Below are 22,942 nucleotides of genomic sequence, written 5' to 3'. Positions count from 1 at the left end.
TGAGAAGAAGGAATGCCATTAAAGTGGTATTAAAATCAGACATGAAACCATTAAAATCCTAAGACTTACTGTGAAGAATATATTTATGCAGATTTCTAACTGAGTGACAGAAAGTAGGAAACATGTCCAAATGGTTGTTGGAGTCACACTCTAATGGTCAGAAATTTTCAATAAAAACCTATAAAAATAAATACAATTTTTTTCTTTTTAAAAGGAAGATTATGGGAAGTGAACACAGTTATGTATATATCCTACTAAGCATAGCCTACTAAGTTATCACAGAGCTAAACCAGCATTACAACTAGAAATTTCTCCTTTGGGAGGATTTTTCCCCCACCATAGAATTCAGTGTAACCAGTAATGTCTCAAAAAGGGTAGAGTACATTTTGTGAGGGATATTCTTTGAAGAAAAAAGTGCTCAATTAAGACAATTCTTATGTTCCTGCAAGCAAGGTTTAAAATCTTCATCCAAAGATATTTTTGGCTTTAACAGAAAAAACTCATAATACTCACATATTTACCAGGTAAAGACATTTGCCTTCCCACCTGAATGCAGAGTAGACAGCAACTGCAAATAAATGGCTAATCCTCACTTAAGGGAAATCTATTTCATTTATTTGTTCCATGAGTCAATTGAAAACAGAATCCCTTTATCAGACCTCTGAGATCAAAAAAAGCAACAGAACTCTGGCTACACCTTCAATTTATTGAATTCTTGAGTCTAACAAAAGTTAGAAAACATCGAGTAGTCAGAAAGTTCTAAAGTAACTGTTCACTTGAACAGTGTTGAAAGCAAATTAAGTTGCAAAAATAAATTAAAGCCCTTAAACTGGCAACATTTCAAGCCTCTGTTTCACAGCTCTATATTTTTTTATGTATACCTGACTGAACATGTGCAAGAAAAAGAATCTTGCACCAGTTTCATTGACACTTTACAAAAGGCTTACTGAATTTTACACTGGAGTTTATTAAAACATTTTAAAAGTAAAATGTCTTCAATATCATTCTCTCTCACACACACATGCAAAAACCCATCAGTAAATTGATTTTTAAATAGAATAGCAAATTTGTTCGCTTTGTTTATTGTCAATATTCTACATTTAAAGGATGGGAAAATATTAGCAAATTAGGTATTCTTGGTTTCCATCACAGTTCAGGAACATAAATGTATGGCAACATAGCATTCATTTATGTGTATACACAGCCTTTCTCTGGATTTTGGTTTTTTTTAGCAAGAGAGAGAAAATTTTAAGCACTTTATTCAGGCAGTTTTTTCTAGGATTATTTCTGTTATCTACTTTTTTTATTCTCCAATTATTATAAGCAACTGAGATTTCTTCTATATAGTTTATATGAAGCCTTGTAGCAATAATTTTGTCTTTATTTTTCCATGGAAGATAATTTTTCCATTCAGTCCAGAAAATTACTGATTTTTTTCTTTTATCAAACATGACTTGATTGTTGAAATGTTGCCTTATGGTCACTCTCAAGACCATGGGTACACAGTGATGTAATCTGACTGCCTAAAAATAGTAAATGGTGCTAAATTTCACCTGGGAATGTGATTATTTAGCATGGCTCTGTGTACTTGGCCAGTACAGCCAATGCCTAATACATGATAAATTCCTCCTTAAATGGCAATACTTTTTACTGTATAGGGTAATGCTATGTAATGAGGATTTTAGCTATCTAGGAAATATATTTAAAAGTTTTCCTTTTTATATTTTAGAGATTACTGAATACATTTCTTTGTCATTAAAAAATAGGTAACTTTTACTTTACATAATTACATAAATGCCAACTATTGCTGCTAAGGTGAAGTTACACAAGATTTCATTTCAACAGCAAGGTTATTTGGGGTTAGAACTAAATATATCTCAGGTTCTGTCTCTCTGGAATCATCCCAGGAGCATGAATGGTCACCCTTCACTCTTTCCTTTTCAATTCTTTGCCTCATCTGGCCAAGCCTTTTGGTCTTCAAGATGAGAAGTATTTAACAGAGTATCCTACCTCATTTCCCCAGAAAATGCCCAGTGGGAGCCTATTTTACTTCCAGATCTGCCTCATGATTGGAACATCTTCAAGATTGGAAACAGAGCAGCTGAATGGAAGGTTAGACTGGTGTGGAGAAGTGAGCATGATGAAGATCTTAAAACCTTAGAGACATTTGAAATGCTATCACTGCACACAATATGTGTGTAAACAAATAAAGGTCCCATAGGCATCTAACAGTGAAACAGCTTTTTGACATTAGGTTACTAACTGGTTTTCTTCAGAGATAATTTCACTGATGATCCTTTCTCTGCTGTCTGGACAGCTTATGGAGCAGAGCTACTGCTGTCTTCCTCAATACTGTCCTTGCATAGAAACTATTCAGTGTGGACCAGAATAGCCCTTGCAGTCTAGATGACAGGATCCAGATGTTCTTGTGGCCCTCTTAGCTTGTAAACAGAAGTCCTCTGCAACAGATAAACACTGGATACAAGTTGCCTAATTTGTATGTGACTCAAGATAAATGGTATTCCTGGAAAAAATATATGGAATGTGCGCTAGTTACTAGGGACCTTAAATTGCAGGCAAACAAATTATCATTTGAGTCAGTTTGACACAACCAGCAAAGTCAACTGTGCATTCAGAAGAGTGCAGAGCACTATAGAACTGATGACAGCACATGCACAAATGGCTCAAGGGTTTTCTTCTCCATCCAGGCACTTTACACAGTAGCAGTATTTATTAATGCTATTAGGAATATCAGTTTTCCTTTATACAGCGACATTGAGTGATCCAAAAGCAGTCTGTGCTGTAGCAAAGATCTGAGAGGCCACAGTGCTGATTTTACCACAACAGCTGATACATGCCTGTGTTCATTTTATCCAAGACAGAGCAATCACAGTAAGGAAAAATCAGGAGGAATTAGGAATTCTCCAGTTTAGCCAAAAAAGCTCTTAGCAAAACAAACTTGGAATAAAATCAAATTGTACTTTTTCTGAGCAATTCACACTTGGCATCTACTCAGGTAACACAGAGAGGGAAGTTCTGGGAAGTTGGGTTTACCTTATAGAGAGTGTGAAGTAGAAACTGTCTTTTGCATCTAACAGCACAGTAACACCATCTTCTGGGGGAGAACTGGTCTGCTTTTACCAGAGATCTCACAGAGTTCTGTAGGTGTAGCCCACCTTGGCTAAAAGCTGAATTAGATATTCTTTTCCCCACATGGCCTAATTCTGTCTAGCAAAGTACTGGAATATTTGGACTAATCCTGTTGACTTTCATAGAGAGACCTGCTTATGGGAAGTTCAGTAACATGCCTAAATGCTTTGCTAATTCAGCTGGTCAACTGCCAGTCCCTTGAGGATAGGAGAAGAATCTGGAGGCTTTGCCTTTGCCTCTGCACTGGCAGAAGAGTGGGAGAGAAAGAAATAAATCTACTATAGATTCCCTTAGCTGACATTCCTCAGCACTGTGTTTTTTATTTCCGGACAGATTTATAATGTACTTTGATGCTGAGCTCATAACATTCTTAAAAGGAATATTAAATAAGTCCCTGAAGAGAAGCAGAAATCAGAAGATATTATGCTTCAGTATAGTAAGAAATTAAACAAGTATTCATGCTACTTACATTGTTCAAAAAAGCCATGGGAAACCATAGTGGTTGAATCTAAATTACACATTAATGGCCACCCTGAGACCACTCTGTAAAGCAACATCCTCGTAAAGCAGATGCTGGCTTGCACGCTTGGGTTAAGACGTGGTGTGAGCTGGTGCCTTACACTGCACAGGGCCACTAAGGCTGCAGGCTACAGGAGCTTGTGAGGCAGCAGGATGGATGGAGGACGGGCAGGGAGTACAACACTGCTCTGTGAACTCTTGCAAAACAGCATCCATACAGCTATCTTGCCTTTTTTATTGAGGTAATTACCCAGTCGGGATGGTAGACGAGTTCACTGTAGGTGTGCTAAGAGTTAATTCAAGAATGAAAAAGGAGTGAAGTAAAAGCAGATGTTCTGCAAAGTGATATCAGAACCACCTAAATAGTTCTGTTGGCAGAATGGAGTAGTCATAGGCTTGCTATTATTATTATTAGTCTGATCAGAAACGTTGGATTCCAAGTGATGCTCCCACACAGGCCAAGCTCACAGAGTTACTCACAGAGATCTGTATGTATGGACAGAAGTCAGCTTGGCACAGCACTGAAGCTTCTCCTTTAGGAAAGCAGCCTGAGGAACCAGATTTAACTTTTAGTTACTGACTTTGGAAATATACTTTTTCTTGACAAAGAAACAAGGAATCCAAGATTGTGTGTTTGTATTTTGAAATTGCCTGGTTATTGATTCTTTTTAATTTCTAAGTTACACTTTGTCCAGACACTTTAGACAGAAAATTTATTGGCAGTTTGGTGTGGTGGTGTGGTTTTTTTTTTTTTTTTTTTTTTTTTTCCAGGCAAACTGCCAGTGTCCTCTTTTAAACCCCGGCTTCTGCTCTAGCTGTTCCCAGCACAAATGTGAAAGCTTAGGTGACATTATACTCTTTGGAGAGGGGCTCCAAAATCAAACCATGACAAGGCTTAATATAACCCCTCTGTGTTTATATTGGGAGGAACTGTGCAAAGCAGTTGGGTATGTGGCTATTGCAAGTAATGGTAAAGTCTGATGTTCTTTTTAATTCTGATGCCAAGTACCCTGATAAATCTTAGATCCTGGTGCCATTCAGAAACCCTGCCTTCTGCCCATTGTTTAGGGAAAAAGAAGTTCAATGAAGAGAAATCACCATAAACATAATGTGAATTATGTATCAAAAAGTTTCAAACCAGAAATTTAAAATCAATAAAAGACCTTGATTTTTTTAGGCCAAAATTGTGCTTTTGTTATGCTAAAAAACTGCATTAGAAATATGGCTAACAAATTAAATTGTAGTTCTGCACACAGGATATTTTGTACCCTGTTCTTTCGCAAAACACCACAGTGCTTAAAATTAGTAAATGGAAATATTTACATAAATGTTAACCAAGAATCCCAAACAATAAAAAAACTCCATACAAAAAAATTCTAAGAATTTTTTGAATTTTGGCAGTTGGGGGGGTAAATATTTTCACCAGTGACTGACAATTATCTGCACTTTGTGGCTACTTAATAAGAAAAATTATATTCCTTCTCTTGTAGGAAAAAGTATGTTTACAAAAAAAAAAAAGCCCCAAACAGTAACAACCTTTCCAGGGACTAGTCATAGTTTCTTGATACCTTGATTGGTGCTCACTTCACATTCTGACTTTCAATTCAGGGATCTCTAAAAAACTTCTTAACTAGCAAATTTTTCTGTCAACAATTTACAGAAAGTTTTAAGTTATCAAGTGATTAAGAAGGAAAAATATGAAAGAGATAATGGAATTTCTTTTTCTGTTTGAATCTTAGCTTGAACTAATTTTGTTGTGCTGTGTACAAAAACAACTTGACATGGGCATGGACACTCCAGGCTAAATTTGGAAAGAATTCAAAGAAGGGCCACAGTGACTTGCAGGGATTTATTTGAATGTTCTTTTCCTTTGCTGTGTACCTTTTATTATCTTGTGTAGGTCCTCTAAGTTTATCTATGTGAAACTAAGACTCTCCTATTTTTAAGTTGCTTCTGAATATGGTGTAGAGCCTTTCCTTTAAAATATATGTTAATAGTTGTGCATTTGTGCTACCAGATTGGCACGTGTTTGCAGCAGATCCACTGACACATTAACCCTGTTTTTGCACCTGGTGTGTTAGCATATGGTAAGAATAATTCACTGATTCTGTGAGGCACCACTTTGGAGCTCGCAGGCTGCTCACCTTGGAAGCTGCCTCTCAGCTGCCACTGACAACAAGACTGCTCTTAGTCATTTTTCAGGATGAAGGAGTTCATCTCAAGTCCTGTTCTGTCTTTAGCAAACCCCTGACATGACTCTAAATTTCTTAGAAAGACCCACTGAATCAATTCTTCTGAATCAATATCTTCTGTTAGCTACAAATGGGAGGAGGCAAGGATGAATCTGATCCCTTCCCCTTGTGTCCTCTGGGCAAGAATGGGAATGGCACATTGAGTCCCTGTTATATCCCTCCAGTAACCCGCCTCGCCTTAGTCCAGGGATGTGGAGGGTTTGTTGTGCAGACATGTGAGCCCAGCCTCAAGACTGGCACACAGACACTCTAAGACACTCGTGATTAGCACAGCTCCTCTAACTGCAGGGACAAAAAAAACCCAAACACATGTGTACAGCACAACAACAACCAAAAAACCCACACGTGCTTCTTAAAATGTCACGTGTCATTTTAGCTGTCACCTTTTCCTAAATTTTGTGCTGCATCACTTGAGGCACAAGGTGAAGGAAAGAGAGCAAAGGGCAGTGGCCAGCCATCTCCTCTGAATTAGAGACCTTGTACTTAGCACTGCTCAAGGACACTAAAAGGTTGTTGTTGTTTTTTTTTCTTTTAAAAAATACCCAAGACTGAATTTCAGAGTAATGATGTTTAGATAAATTCAAATGTGCCTACAAAACACTTACCTGCAGTGAAAATACAGAATTTATGAAGACTTAAAATTTCCCTTCATATTTAGACAACGTGCCTAAATTATTTTTTCTTGGTTCTTTCTTGGCACATGTTACATTTAAATTATGACACTTGTGATGGGAGAAAAGGACCAACAAGAACTGGTAGAACTCCCTTCTCAGTCCCCTTTGAAGAAAATGCTTGACCCCATAAAAATAGGGCTCTGTCGTAGCACCTGCTCAGAGACAGAAGAAAGCCTCTAGATACAGAGCCTCTAGCCCAATTTTTCCCTAGCCTGACATCCATTTTCTTCCATCATGATTTCCTCCCTCTCTCTGCCTCCTACTTCAAGTTAAACCAAATTAGTAGGCAATTCCAGACATTTCTATTCAAAAGTATCCCCTGGCAGGAAATCAGTGCCCTGTTTTTCAGATTAAAAAAGAGCAAGCAAACTAAACATTTTCTCAGGATGTGTTTATATCTCTCTCACCCACTCTAAATCCATGCATACGCTTTTTGCATCAGCCATCCTATCATCAGCCCTCTGAGCCTGGCTACCAAAGGCAAATTTAAGGTGGTTGAGTAATCAATTATCTGCAAGAGTGAAGTCTCAGTGGGTAATTGAACTCATCTACTCAGAAGACTTAGAAAGGAAAAAAACCCTGGTTTTAGATTTTACTGTATATCAACAATGGAGTCACAATACATTTTGGTAGCAGTTAAAATGCTGTGTGACATAGCAGCAGCTCAAAGAGTTCTACCATACTTTGGTTACAGGTTGATGGAGTTCATATAGTCTGGTTTATCTGTAAGTCGTGTTTCCTTCCTGCTATGAAGTCCTGCTGTAATTCAGGCATTTGACCATCTAACTCTATGATAAGGGATGGAAACATGGTCATTCCACTGTTAAATTTACACCAATAGGAATCTGCAGGGAAAGCAGGTTTGCTCATCTGGTCTGCTGAACAACTTCTTCCATAAACAGACAATACAGACAGATGAAATAAATGTTAAGCAATACTTCATGAAACTGTAACTTTTTAATGGCATTTCTTTTCAGCATTACAACAGATTTGTGTTGGTTTTACAGTTCAATCTGATTAAATTAAATTTCTGGAAACTATTGTGGCTGTGGGAATGATGCACAGTGAAAGTACAATTGTCCCTAAACTCGGAACACATCCCACTGAATGTGTTTCTAAGCATCAACTTGTGCCATCAAGAAAAGCCTGGTAGGAGTTTTAAGTGGGAGTTCCCACCCTTGTTATTAGTTGCACTGTAAGGGTTACACACTGAGTGTGGTTACATTGTTCAGGGGAAGAGCTTCAGGAGTATAATTACTCTTCCAATTCATATGAATAAAGAGAGGAGATGATCCTGAGAACAGAGGATCTCAAAGACCCACCAAAGCAAGAGACTATCTCTATTGACTTAGCTGAGAAGGTATCATTAGAAATGTCAGCAGAGAATCAGGGCAGGGACGTTTTATATTTACGTGGTAGATGTTATTCATACTTCACACCAGTCTGATGTGCTTACACTGGAGTAGGTCTCATGCACTTTCATTAGGAACAGCTGTTTTTTATCGGCTTTGCACCCAACTCTAATAGTTTGTACAGTATAAACAAAATAGAGATCAATGTCTTATTTTGATAAAAATCATAGAAAGAACCTTTGCTAACTTCATCCAACTGATGTAAAAGTAAAAACCATAAATATCTGAGTCCAGAAAGCACCCTGTCTTGGACAGAATGACTTTGTCCTGCAGGAAGGATTGATTTGCCTGCATTTTTGTATATGGCTATCATAAGAAACAAGGCACAAGCATAAGCCTGGAATAAAAAGCTGTAGTATGCTATCAACTATATTATGTATTTTTAAAGTTCCATATGCTGTTTGAAAACACAGAGGACAGAACAAGTACCATATCACTTGCAAAACTTATAACAAGGGATGGTAGAAGTAGGATATACTAGAAGAGAGATTAAATGCTACTGATTCTAAGGCTGATCAAGAGTTTTGATTTAGAACAAGATCGGTGACAGAAAGCATAGCCCATCTCCTGTGCACAGGAAAGATGATTTGATGATAGTCAAGAATATGTTTAGACTTGTGAAGCTTTAGGATGTAGTATGTGAATCAGCACTCTTGGGTTTTGGATGAACAGATAATGAATCATCACTTCTCCTCCTCTATCTGTACTTACATTGTGTTATATAAAAGGGCCAGGTACACTATTTTATTTTCTGGTATTATACCTGCAGGGCATGCATAACCTGATTTTGAAACTAGCAGCCCTGATAATAGGGTGTAATTTCTAAAACAGAGACATTCCATTGACCAACACCCCATCCTGCTTTCAATGTGGTTGTGCTATGACTAGCAGAGAAGTTTCTCCTTAAATACCTTCTTCAAGGGATATTCAAACACAGACTGTATAAATTATGAATATGGCTATTATCTTGAGAAGCCAAATGTGTAAGATATAATGGCAGTAATAAAATGAATGCATCATTTCTGTGCTACCTGTTTTATACATAGCTAGAGTTTATTTTCTTTCATGCTCACTGTCTGTATTACTGACCTGAGGAAAAAAGCTACCAAGGGAGCAACTTTTCTTTCCCTTGGGGTACAGAGAAATTAAAAAATTTAGTAATTTAAATGGAATGGAAAAAAAAGATTTATTGTGTAAATATTTTACTTCCCTCCATTCCCTCACTCGCTCCCAAAGGACAGAACCACAACTTCCTCTCCCATAAAAGCCAGTTGATATGGCCAGGCCCTGGCCTGATGACAACAAGCTTCTGTCCTATGAATAGTCTGAAACTGCTTTGACTGGACTCCATCTCTCTGAGCCTCTCCTGTTAGAGCTATGCATCTTTGCATGCATAAATATACTGCAGAGAAATATATGGGTGTATAAAAAGGATCAAATACTTCAGGATGGGTTTTCCCTAACCTAGGAGAAGGACATGAATGCCATGCCACCAATGCCATGTGTTGTTTGGTGTCCCATCTCATCCTCTGCAAAAGGATCCTTGATAGAACTCTTTGGTGAAGGCAAAGCGAAAGGTTTGCTTTGTTTTTTAAATGTTATGTTTCCAAGAAGCACTCTTGGACATTTATTCCTTTAAACGTTACAACCTTCTTAAAAAGAAAAAAAATTAGCTACCTCTGGGTTAAGAGAAGCTTTTTGCTTTCTCCTAGTCTGGGAATAGAAACAGAATTCCTTTTCCCCCCGCAACACACTCAGTGATTTCTCTTTAGTTGAAAGCCCTCAACTCCTCATACACAGAGTGTACATCATGAATAGGAAATTCATGCCAGTGTCACCAAGGTGAGATCCATGCCTTTGCAGCAGAGTGAAGCGTAAATGAAGCTAGGGCACGAGCTGTGTTTTGCTCAATGAACTAAGTCCATCCAGTTGCCTGGTTAACACAAAGTAGTTGAAAAGAACTAGCCAGGAAGGATGTGTGGGGGTTGGGTTTGCTTCAAGGATTAGGTTTGCATTAAGAGCAGTGGAAGGTCACCAGCATGGTCTTGGAATGCACTGCAGAAAGTGAGACTGAGGGAGCTGACTTTGCTTAACTTGCAAAAGAAAAGCTAAGTTAGAGTGGGCCAGAGTGCAGCCTCCCACTGCTAAGAGGAAACCAAGAGAAGATGGAACCAGACTTTCCCTGGAGAAGTACAGCAAAAGGAAAAGAAGCAGTGGTCACATGTTGCAGAACAGGAATTCCGGACAGATAAATAGAAAAAATTAATAGAGTTTTTAGCACTGGCACAGATTGTGTAGAGAGGCTGTGTCCTTGAAGGTGTTATAAAAGCTCAGCTGGACAAGCAACCTGAGCAGTCAGATCTAACTTTGTTACTCAAAGCTATTCCTGCTTTGAGGAGGAGACTGGATTATGTGACCTCAAAAGGCCTCTTGCAACCTCCACTGTTCTGTGACTGCAATTCTCCAGAGAAACATGCAAGATTATTCTCACTGATTAAAGCCATTTTAAATCTTGCAAAACTTACTGTAAGCATTATTGCATATATGGAGCAAGCACATTTTGACAGTAAACCATCTGTGTTCTGGGAAGCAGCATCTAAGAATAACCCAAAGAAACCAATTTATTGCAAATATATTATTTAGGCCACAAATCTTTCTACACTCAGGACCATAATGACTTCTCCTTCCACTGCAGGATGAAAGAGGACTGATGACATTACGGCGCTTGGGTTGAAGAGCTTCATTCTTTCCAGCAAATCTAAAAATGAAGTGAATGTCTGCATGAGATTTGACCTCCGTGAAACTGGGGAAATATACATTAATATACATATGTATGCTGCACCCAAAGAGGGATAACTAGGTCAGATACTGGGAAACTCAATTTTTGTCTCTGAAATGGTAAGAAATTAAACTAAATCTGAAAGAGAAAAGCTTCATTCATTCATCTCTTAGATGTATGCCATAGCGGAGATGTTTCCCCACACAGAAAATCCAGGAAAAACTTGGCACAGAATTTCACTGTACTGATTTCCAAGCCCCATTCTTCCCTTGTGATACACAAGACAAAAAGGACCTTGTAAGAGAACCTGAAACAGAGAAATGGATGATGTCTCTTGGGTGGCAGAACAAGTAAAGGAGTGTTACTCAGACCCTACAAGGGGGTCTTCTAAACACCCTGTGTGAACATCTTGCAGCTGTTAGTTGGGCTGCTGTCAGATATAGCAATGCTTATTTAGGATGAAGGTTTTAGTCAACATAAATATTATGGGAATGGTAATCATATTGAATAATCATGTGGCTCCTGCAAGTCTGTAGGGAATTGTGCACATATGAATTAAAAAATCACATTTTTCCTCCGGAGATTGCAAAGAATGAGAATATTGCCCACATAGCTGATGGAAGTGTCTGCTCAACCAACATTTGCTTCTTCACACAACATTTAGCATAAATCAAATTGCAGAAAGCAGCATTTCACTTACTGTTTTCTTTGGAAAAGACTATTCACCAGCAGAGGTAATTCCTTCACCTGGGCCTAGGAAAAAAAGGACAGAATAAACACTGATTATTTACACACAGTAATATGATATGTATTTATAAAATGTTTGGCCACAGATTATCAAGGTTCAGCCACATCAGGTGTGTGGTTAAAAATAAAACCTAAAAAAAATGGAGAAAAAGAATGTTGTAATATTGAAATACTGCATTTATTTCAGACATGTAGACGAGCCTTTGCATTCTTAAAAGTGAATCTGATCTGTATTTATAAGCCAGATTTATACTCATGTATAAATATATGTACATGTTTTGTTTTCTGTACTCTTGTAAAATACTTCATGGAGAGTTCAAGTTACTCCAAGAATGAATACCTACATTTATGCTCTTCTTTCTTTTGGTTTTCTTTCCTTTTTTACTCTACATTGCAGCAATTTATAAATAATGTGGCATTGTATTTATTTCAGCTTACTATATACTAGCAAAGCAATTCTGTTTCTAAAAGACTGCATTTTGCATAAAATCAGTTTAAGGAATTTTGCTCAAAATATCCTGAATTGAATATAATCATATGATGTTAAATGATTGAGCAGCCTTCGATATGTTTTCTTGCTTTTACTATGTCACTTTTTTTCAGAAAGCAATGCATTTCTCTGCCACTATACATTTTCAAAGTGATGACTCATCTACAATTGACTAATTTATCATTAATCAGCCGTAACAAGATTAGACATTTTAAATCAATTTCTACCTTCTACTTCAGGCCAAAGCTTTCAGTTTAAGGAATGTAAAAAGAATATATTCAATATTCAAATATCTTTGAATTTAACCTTAGAAAGTTCCAGAAGTGGTAAGAACTTGCACCACTGACTGAAATAGAATGAGACCTAGAACCCCTATAAACCCCCAAAGAATTAGACCCATGTCCTGTTGCTGTAAGGAAACATAAACGCCATCCATCTTTGCATGTGCATTTGGCTACATGTTCCTTGCCCCGCTCTCTAGGGGATGATTGTGGCAGTATTGCAGTGAGGGCAGTGAAATATTTTTTCCCAGACTTTCTCTGATTTGCCCACTAACAAGTGATTACAATTTACAGGTATCTCAGTGAGGGCTTCCAAATGGCTGTGGCATATTAATAAAAATTCTAAAAATATAAAAAAATTATTTCTTCTTTGTATGGACTGTGCCAGTGCTGAAGAAATTCCTAATACAATAACAGAGTTCCCCAGGACTAGTTTCCTTGGTATATACTTGCAACCATTAGTAATTTTCAAAACTTCACCAAAGGATCTGAGAAGAAGGTAAATAGTCTTCTATTAAGACTTAATAAAACTTCTACTCACTGTATTTCATCAGATAAACCACTAAAAGTAATTTTAAATTTTCAAAGGCTTACAGGCTCAACTGACTTGCTATGTACCTGAAAAATCACTATTTGCCTCACGGTCACATTCATAGAAAACTGCAACCCAACTTCATAGATAAGACACATTTACAAAGATTAGTCTTATTAGCAGAGAAAAAATATTGAACAGAAGAGCTCAAGTCAAGGGAAAAAAAGGCTGCTGTAAACCTTGTGTGACAGAATTGTCACTGTCTATTACCACAGGTGTTCTTTCAAGTCATTAAAGTTCTGTCTCATTCACAGGTGCTGTGTGATGCTGCAGGAACAAAATACATACCAGCCAAAATAAGGTGGACATATTGTTTTCTAACGACACCAGTATAGCGCCCCTGGCCTAGCAATGGCTTTTCATTTCAAGCCCAAAACCAAATCAAAAGCTTCCCTGCTCAACTGCATACTGTAACTGCATTAAGCTAGCATTGCTCTCCCACCCAGCAAACAGCAAGGATTGCACTATGCAAGTGAAATGGAGATATGTTTTTTCTCCCTTGAATTTTTTACCTATAAATGTGGTCATGAGTTCACTTTGCTCTGAGGAAATATTTGCTTATCTTTGCTTCAAAAGGCTTTAATTAAATGCTAACAGCTCCTCTACTCTTTCTATATCCTCCACTGCAATGTATTTCCTTTCTTCCCTCCTGAAGCTGTGCGGGAGGACAGCAGAGAAACAGAGCGACCTGAAAGTAATAAAGTCAGAGTAAACCACGAAATCCTTGCTTAATTACTCAGTTTCAGAACAGAGGCTGAAAAAAAGCTGTTCTTTCATTCTCATAAAACGACAAGAGCCAGCAGATGACCAGAGCAGCCCATTGCGGTGTGATAGCTGACAGGAAGGCACGATCATTATCTGTTTCCAGAACTGCTGATTGAAAGGTCTTGGTTAGTTCAAGTGAGGTGAAGAATGGCAAGAGCCGGAGGACCATCTGCATATAAGAGCATTCACTGCGGAGCTAATACCATATATTTGCCTTTGAACTGAACAATGTGAACACAATTGCCTGTTTGTCACTGAGCAACCGCAATGAGCTCCTTGAAAGAGACCCTGTGCCTTACATTGCATCTGGACTATTTAGGCTGCAAACTGTTTTTAAAAACATACATTTAAGGTTTAGAGAAACTATGGTAGCTATAATAAAAGTGTGTTTTCTATATCTAACTTGTTGCAATTAATGTACTACATCAAACGTGTCATGTTTTCAGGAAAAGACAAAGAACTAGTCTGGGGGATCAATTTGGGTTTCCTCCTTACTTATGCAGTTGGAGGTACAATACCCTATGATGGGGTTTGATTTTATAATCAGCTATGCTTTTTCCAGTAATACATTTCTGCCATTGTGCACCTACAAATGTCAGAACAGCTAATACGCCATAAAGTACTGTCAAATGCACAGCAAGACAGTAATTTTTTTTCCTCTGGTGCTCCTATTTTAGCAGTGCTATTTGAAAGGTAAGACAGACAGACAGATCTACATTTTAAGATGCCAAACCAATGTATCTGGAAACCTGAGTCCTCTATAAAAAGCACAGCTAGGGAGCCATCACTGACAGGACAAACTGGTGTGCTAACTCAGATAACCCTGTCAGTTTGCCTCAATGCAGGGACACCTCCCTGGGTGAGGAAAGAGTTACCCTGGCTCTGCGCAATGCTCTCTGCTTGTATTGGCAATCAGGAACTGGGACACCGGTCCACGGCCATGAATGTGCTCCAGATTACCAATGAGGCACAAAGTTACTGAATCCTGTCTGTATTTACTGACTTGGGCAATGACCTGCCCGTGAAAGGCTCTGGATCTCACTACTGTTTTTTGCTAAACATATCACTTAAAACAATCTTTCAAGATGTTTTCCAAGTTGAGCAAAACAGGTACTTTACACAGCAGGAGCAAAATATTTTATAGCACCACCAGTGCAACGAGTTACTAGCAAGAGAAATATGTGTCGGAAAGCCTTGAGGCAACTCCTTTTCTACAGGCTTCAAGCAGTTCTTTAGTGTTTGTAGATAGTGTGATAGAGCAGCCCCAGCTGCTGCACGTGATCCCTGATAGCACAGCAGCCCAGCTAAGCAGTGTGTGTGGGAAGCTGCAAGGACAAAGATTCAACTGCCACAGGCTCATAAAACTCCAGAGTTATTTACTCATTTTTTATAATGGGTAAGTAGAAGAGATTTAGTAAGTGCCAGCCATGTGTCCAGTCATCCCTTATACCCATGTGCATGTGTGGCCTGGCTTACTGCAGGTTGGTGGCTGGGGCTGAAAGTCTTTGTAGCTCCTCCAAATGAAAAATAAACTTGTGACTAGTAAGGCTACTAGCAAGGCTTCCAATACACAGATGCTGTTTTCTATCACTTTCTGTAGACAAACAATGAGAAAATATCATCTGCCTTTGAGAGGGAGCCAGCAGACACACACACACACACATACACACAAAAAACCCCCAAACAAACAACAACAACAACAACAAAAAAACCACACCAAGAAAAAAAAAAAAAAAAAAAAAAAAAAAACAAGAAAAAGAAAGGGAAAAAAAATAAAAAGAGAGAGAGAGGAGGGAAAAGAGGAAAAGAGAGGAAAAGCAATGTGAGCAGCAGAGATGCAACTTGAGAAATGGAGGACCTGGGAAGGTTGTCCTGAGTAACTGGCTTGGAAACAGAGCAGGACATTCCAAAGCCTTGTTTGCATTGCCAGTTACTGCTTCAGGCTTCATCTGGGTGACACTTAATGTCACATACTGTCACAAAAGGCAGGAACTTCAGTCACCAAGGTGTGGAACTAAGAAACCGAAGTGTTACTGTCTTGTGAATACTCTCTTTATATGTACAGAGGCAGATACTGATCCATGTGCCATGCGTCCATCAGCAGGAGCCTCTAGCCTTTCCTGACTGTTCCCTCTGCTTATATATAGCTTGAATCCAAGATGGAAGTGTCCTTGTCATCATTTGCTATGCTCGCACCCTATCTTCTAATAAATTCTCACAACTTTCGATTTCTTTTCACAAATCAAGAACAGAAAAATCCTTTACTGTTTGTTTATCACTGTCAGTCCCCTTTGCTTCATGTAGGACACAGGACTTCCTGCCGTTCATTTGTATGTGGTCTCATCTACTGGTGAAAGCTGTGAACTCAGAAAATCACACTTCACAAACTCCCTTATCACATCTCGTAGTTTGACTGCAAGTCATTTACCACCCTCGGGAAAGAGCAGCTGAGCAGCAAGAAGGTGGCAGTGGAACTGCTGATCTACAGAAGACCCAGAGAGAAAGTTAGCAACCAGGCCATGGTCTTAGAGGAGCAGTAAGTCAGGGATGAGCCTGCTCTAGTAGGATTGCTCACAGCCTGCAGAAGACAGCTCGCTGTCACCTGTGGGCTGTCCACAGCCTCTGCAAGGGCTTGTCTGCCACGGGGCCACCGAGAGGTGGGACACCAGCAGCGCCACAGTACTGCTACGGCTAATGCTGCGGGGGTGCATTCCTCCAGTTTTTGTCCCTTTCCTCTGGAAAAAGGCAGTAGATAAAACGTGGGACCTACAGCAGGGCCTGTCATCCTCAGACAGTGCACAGATCACCAGGCGTGGGAGGTGAAAAGCCACCAGGACCATTCACGTTAGAAGTTCAAAAGTACTTTTCCACTTTTGGACAAAGGCAGTTATATTCCAGGATGATGGATTTCTGGCCCTGGGAGCATTATCTTACAGCTAAGGGCCCCAGCTCCATTCCAACGAAAGGGAGACGTGTATAATTTGACACGGGTTTGGTCCCAGTGGGCAGGGTGCTCTAGCAGCGCCCCGAAGCAGCTCCCCACGGGCACTCGCAGCACGCACGGCACGCCAAGAGCCCGTGCAGCGGATCCGCGGCCGCTCCCGGGAAAGGCGCGTGCTAGGGGAGCCCTGCGCGCCCGCAGCTGCTGCTGCCCTTCCCGAAGGGCGAGGAGCGGGGGCAGCTCCGGGCACGGGCAAGGACAGGGCGCCGGCAGCGTGTCCGGCCGCCGGCGCACGGGCCCCCGGCAGCTCCCGGCCGGGCGGCGTTGGCCGCAGCCCCCCCTCAGGGCCCCGGCGGGGCCGCCCCTTGGCCGCGGGCCGCGGCCCGGCCCCATAAAGGCGGCGGCGCGGCGGGCGCGGCCCAGAGCGGCGGTGGCGGCCCGAGCAGCGCAGCGCGGCGTAGCAGGTAAGCGTCGGCAGGGTCCCGCTGCCCGCCGCAGGGTCCCGCTGCCCGCCGCGGGCCCCGCTGCCCGCCCGGCCGTACGAGCGGCGCCGGGGCTCGCTGCGCCCCGCGGGTCCCGCCGGGCACTGCCCCCGCCCGCCCCGCGCCGGCAGCGCCTCCAGCAGCCCGCAGCTGCTCCGCTGTGGCGTGGGGTTTGTATGCTTGCCCGTTCTTTGCTATTTCGGTGGTGCGTGGGCCTTTTTTTTTTTTTTTTTTTTCCCCCTCCCCTCCTTTTTTTCCTTCCCCTGACACTGCGAAAGCTCGGGTCACCAAAGCTGCAGAGAGAGTATTTCTGAAGCCTTAGTTCTTTTCCTAATAAAGCAAAGCAAAAGTTGATTAATTTGATGCGGGTACTCTCCTCCTACTGCTTATTATGGCAAATGCTCCACATTAAAAAAAAAAGCAAGAAGATGAGGCCAGGGCAGCTTCTGATTTTTGGCAGGGCTCTGGAATACCAGTGAGAACTCTGGGAAGCAGAAAGCCATTTATTTAAGTGACAAAGCAAATGACTTTCTGTGACTCAACAAAACTCTGCATTTCTAGCAAGGACTGCATCCATCTCAGCAGGGATGTGCTACATTTGAAGCCCCTTTTTTGAAATATTCCAGCTATCTGGCTTTGAATGGACCATGGACTTGCAGAGTAATTTTGTTACCCATCATCTGCGAGGGAGGGTTATGAGTAACTCTTTACAAACAAAACTGTAGCATTCTTATTGAATACTTGCAGTAGACTTTCAGCATGGTCTTTAGGGATTATCAGAAGTTGTTTTAAAGTTAACTCTTGAAGCCTAATGAGGTGAAAAAACAGTATGTCCCTCTCTTTTCCCACTTCTGTCATCTGCTTCACTCAGTAGTTTTCATTAACACTGCAAAGAGCCCTATTACTTAGATCTGGGTTCATAGCTCATACAAATATTTCTAAAGGTGCTTCAGTATTTTTATTCAACCAAACAAGTGCCTAAAAAGATCGACTAGTAGTTGTTCAGAGCCACAGAATGATGGTTCTGCATAAAGATACGTAGAATCCCATCTGATGGGATAGGCAACTTACTTAATATAGTGCTGTCTGTACTCAGAGATGAAGCAGCTGATCCAGCTTGTTGGAATTTTAAAACCTCACTTAGGGCCTCTATGAGGGAAGTTCAAGTGGATGAGCACTTCCACTTTAACTGGATCTGTTTTACTCGTCACTATAATATTCTTTTCTGTATTTTCAAGGAAATATGTTCGATTAGCTTTCACTAGAATCTGTTTTTCAGAGGTTTGAATAATGAAAGGACAGTAGATTTGAATTGAAGACGTTTAGGATTGGCAAGAAATGACTGACTAGTCTCACCCTGGTTCCTTAGGTAGAGCTGTCAATTTTGATTTAGGCTGCATTGTTTAAAGCTGTGCAGAGATGAGGCTGTGAATAATTAATGGATGAATGGATGAAGTAAATATGCATTCTTGATAAGCTTCTTATCTGATGTAATAAATGATAACATCCCATGTTCCTTCTCCACTCAGAATGATACAAATCTTGGACCCGAGACCCTTGCCCAGCTCCAGCATGCCTGTGGATATGGCCATGCGAATTTGCATAGCCCATTCTCCGCCGCTGAAGAGCTTTCTCAGCCCCCTCGAGGACTGCCGAAGAAACAACTTTGTGAACAGACTCAAACCTCTCAGGCCATGTCTGCATGTGAAATGTGACTCCGAAGATCCGAAGAGCGACTGGAACCACTCGCCAGCACGAGCCAAGAAGCGTGTAGTATTTGCAGACTCCAAGGGGCTGTCCCTGACTGTGATCCACACCTTCTCCGAGTTCCAGGAGCCTCCTGTGTGGGATCTGCAGTTTGACCTCTTGGGCATTGAGGATATAACATCTGACTTAAAACTCCATGAGGAGAAAAACTTGATTCTGGGTTTCCCTCAGCCCTCAGCTGACTACCTGGACTTCAGGAACCGTCTACAGACGAACCTGGTCTGCCTGGAGACCTGCACCCTGCAAGAGAAGGTGCTGTCAGGCACTGTGAAAGTAAAAAATGTGAGCTTTGAAAAAAAGGTTCAGGTTCGTATTACTTTCGATACGTGGAAGACCTACAAAGATGTTGAGTGTGTGTACATGAACAATGTTTACAGTGATTTTGAGAATGATACCTTCTCATTTACCATTGATTTCCCTCCTGCCACTTCCTCTGAAGAGAAGATAGAGTTTTGCATTTCTTACCAAAGTGGAGAACATACCTTCTGGGACAATAACGACGGTCAGAATTACAAAATTGTACACACAGAGTGGAAGCCCAATGGTGTTCAGATACCATCTGCCAAGGAAGGCTATGTAGATCTTCAAACTTTGAGGAGAGGACAAGAGAGAGAACCTGATCAGCTGGGCAGTCCAAGGTTGTCCAGTGGCCTCTTCCCCCAGTGGCAGAGCTTGGGTCACATTGAAAATTCTTTACCATATTGGTGATCCACACTACCAAGGAAGCATCCTTCCATTTGGCAACAGAACAGTGTTAGTTTTCTGGTTCACATACTGCATGGTGAAACCACCTGGCAGGTTTTGTTTGCTGTCTGAGCAAATCCAAGTTCATTAGACTGTGGGACTTGTTAAAGCATATTATGCTCCTGAAGTTCTTAGCCAAACCTTATCCTTGGAAGGAAAGAAAGCCAAGGTGTAACTCATGTGTATGCTACGTGCTATAGGAGTAGCTTGCCTGTATCTCAAGTATATGCTGCTTTCTTCCTGCTGTCAGCTCTTCTGGGTCACGAGGAGGAAGACTTGCAAAGTAGTATGGAAGGCAATAGTGTCTCAGCAAGCTGTGGTAAATGTGTGTGAGAGTATGTGTGTGCACAGGGGTGAAAGCAGAATGTCACAACTCATTTTGGGCCTATCAGGAGTGCAGTAGATGCCGTCAGGAGTCTTGGTGTGACCCTCTACATGCTTGTAGCAAAGGCAGGTAGGGATGCGTGACAACGATTTGTGGCTTCAATACATATTAAGAAACTTGGAGAGGATAATGGAAAAGTGGGAAAACAGGAAGAAGTAGAATGTTCTATATAACTTGGAGATGTGCAATGTTCCAATTACTTCTTTCCAAAGCTGTTTTTCTAAATCTCAGAGAAAAATGTATGGGATGAAAAGAAGACTAAAGAAAATGATGCGTAGTGAGTAGTAGAAGTGACTATTGCTTTAAGAAGGCATCTCTGTCCTTACTGTTGTGAAGCCTTGCATTTGATATCAAATGTAACCTTGACTTCACCATCTTACTTATTTAGCAGGCAGATGGCTGCCTTTCAACATTAAAAGAAAAATGTGCCTTTGAAAAAAATTTAAAGCCACCCTAATATGTCAAAAATAGGGTTAGGCAACAAAACACAGCAATTTGTGAATTTCCTACTCTATAGTATCATTAGGTGATTCCACTCATCACCTGATCTAATCTTAGAGCGTCTGATGGTTGAGTATCCTGCTCCTAATTGCAACATTAGCCACGACTTTTCACAAGTAACATAGGCAAGGTCCTTCATATTGAAGACAGTGAATTAGCTGCACTTTGTGAGAGCTAATTTCTTTAAAAGAGCAGGGTTGTTACTAGTTTTTTCTAGACTGAATATAGGCTTGCACATAGAAAACTCTTCTGGTTTATTTTACCTCATTTTTTTAAAGTTTTTTTTTTTTAGACTTTAGTAAACTAATATATATTTTGTATCTATATGCTTATAATTTAGCTTTCTGAGCTGCCAAACTTTAAATGTAATCTGGGTTTCATTCAAGACTTGTGTGAGAAATTGTCCAGTACGTGCTCAGCAAGGTGTGAATGCTGGCTCACCTTTTAACTATACAGAAATGGTATTAACATCAAAAAATAAATCACATTTTTGTCCACAGCTAAGAAGTACAATAGCCTGAGTGTGAAGCTACTTGCGGTGCAGCAAGATGTTAAATACTAAGGTGAAATAAGCCTCCTCCACTAATTGCACTTTTTCTTATGTAACCTTCCTGTTATGTGTAAACTAGCCATTTTAAGAATAAATTTTATTTTGATACATTTGGTTCTCACTGTGTCAGCTCAATCTATCTATTTTTCTCAGCTTCTGTAAAACAAACTTAGCTGTGATACAAGGTACAACCAGTTTGTTCTGTGCCATGGGATTTGCTAAAGCTGCCTGTGGTATGGCATCTCAGCTCAGAAGCTGGCATTACCCTGAAAATGAAATCCAAGCTCTCCACTAAATGGGAGATCCTCAAAAGTATTCACCTTGCAAGTTGTATCATATAAAAAAACCCACTATATCTCATTAAATTTACCCGGAATATTTTGGTTTGACAGATTTTGTCAAGGGTCTTGCTGTGCTGTGGGCAAGTCTGGCAGGAGTGCATCTTAATCTGAGGGCCAGACTTACCTGCTGAGCTAGAGCATATGTGATGTGTGGGTGGGTGAATCTAGACAGCAGCACTTAATGTTTTCTGGCTTGGTTTCACCTCTACTTGGCTAGTTGTGCTGCCTCCTGCAGCTATGCTGCTGTTTAGAGCAGTGGGGGGTTGTACCCAGCAATCCACAGAGCTGCCATCAGTCCCAAAGGACTCCCTGCAAAATAAAGTGTGTGCTCTGAGCTAGCCATGCACCTCTGATGCTGCGGCATGGCCTCACACGCACTCAGAGGGGAGATAAGGGTTGGGAGTGGTTTTCAGGGGCCCTTGTCTCCTGGGGTGTGGGCAGAGGGAACCCCTACCTCTCCTCCATGGCCATGGGCAGCTGCACAGAGGGGCAGTTCTCAGTACATTACATGGACAAGATGCAGTTTAATTTGGTCTGCTGCACGCAACGTCAAGGGTTTCCAGCAAGAAATCTAGCTTTAATTGTGAAAAAGCAATTCCCAAAAGGCAGAAGATGTAAAGCTAACAGCAATTTGCTGACTTGAGGAATAAATTCAGTGCTTCCACATGGCTGGACACAGAGCCCATCTACCAATCTCAGACTCAGTTAGTAGGTACACTGGCTCTTAGTGGCAGGAACTCTTACATACTGAATCCCCAGGTTCCTGCTCTAGGAAAAAAAATGAACGAAAAAGAAATTTGTAACTTACACGGCTTGAAGGCTGCTTTGCCTCAATGTGAAATTTGGCTTCAGAAATCAGATGTAAGGCTAGTTAACAACCCAAATGTAAAGCAGAAGCCCTTTAGCATGAGGAAAGGAGCATTTCTTATCCTCCAGGCAGGCTTTGAGACCAGCCAACCCAACAGCCCTGCTCCTGACTGAGACATAAATCACTTAAAAATACCAGAAGACAGATTCCTTTGACCAAGCCTTGGCTTTAAGCCAGCTGCTTTGCAAGGATGCCTTGCAAGGTCCTTCTTGCCCAGCAGAGAGTCAATGTGGTGCTGCAGTGTCACTCAGCAGCTTCAAAGCCCTCCCTCAGCTGAAAGGGCAAAGTATTTCTCCTTTCTCCACTCCCTCCTAAAGCAACACAATTTTACTCCTTCCTCTTTTAAAACAGCTCGTGTTTAATGCTACAGCTCACATCCATCAGAAAGGTAACAGGCTCCTGCAGAAAAATATTAGCAATATTAAGGTATATTAACTGAGAAAAACACTAGTCTTGCAAATCTTTTAATCAAACACTGAGAAAAACATCACCACTGGAAAATTGTCTTAGCATCTTAGATGCTGCCTTTTCAGACATATCTGTTCCAAAACCTGAAGGTATAAAGCAGATGTGGTCCTTGAAAAAAAAGCTTGCAACCTGTGGCATCACCTCACTGTCTTAGGAAGTCACTTTTTCAGCTGCACTGTAGGTCTGTATTTCCACACTAAAGTGACAGCAGTGAATAACTGGCTTCACTCCTAT

General features: G+C 40.8%; 1 protein-coding gene and 1 long non-coding RNA gene across 3 annotated transcripts in view; one reads left to right on the top strand and one right to left on the bottom strand.

Annotated features, from left to right (window-relative positions):
• Window positions 1–7,638: 7,638 nt before the first annotated feature.
• LOC120755994 (uncharacterized) overlaps window positions 7,639–22,942 on the bottom strand; it is a 37,846-nt gene continuing 22,542 nt past the window's right edge. The window contains exons 2-3 of one of the 2 annotated variants that reach the window (XR_005701973.2): window positions 11,487–11,539; window positions 7,639–10,765 (exon numbers count right to left, since the gene is read on the bottom strand). This is a non-coding gene — a long non-coding RNA (uncharacterized LOC120755994). The remainder of the gene's footprint in view (window positions 10,766–11,486; window positions 11,540–22,942) is intronic. The other variant, XR_005701974.2, reaches the window with a different exon arrangement.
• PPP1R3C (protein phosphatase 1 regulatory subunit 3C) lies at window positions 17,012–21,141 on the top strand. Its single transcript, XM_040071640.1, has 2 exons — window positions 17,012–17,066; window positions 18,614–21,141. The coding sequence occupies exon 2, from the start codon at window positions 18,615–18,617 to the stop codon at window positions 19,557–19,559; it is 945 nt and encodes a 314-aa protein (XP_039927574.1). The 5' UTR covers window positions 17,012–17,066; window position 18,614; the 3' UTR covers window positions 19,560–21,141.

The sequence above is a fragment of the Hirundo rustica genome, chromosome 8, assembly GCF_015227805.2.
Source record: "Hirundo rustica isolate bHirRus1 chromosome 8, bHirRus1.pri.v3, whole genome shotgun sequence".
Classification (NCBI taxonomy): domain Eukaryota; kingdom Metazoa; phylum Chordata; class Aves; order Passeriformes; family Hirundinidae; genus Hirundo; species Hirundo rustica.
This window is presented reverse-complemented; position numbering and strand designations above follow the sequence as displayed.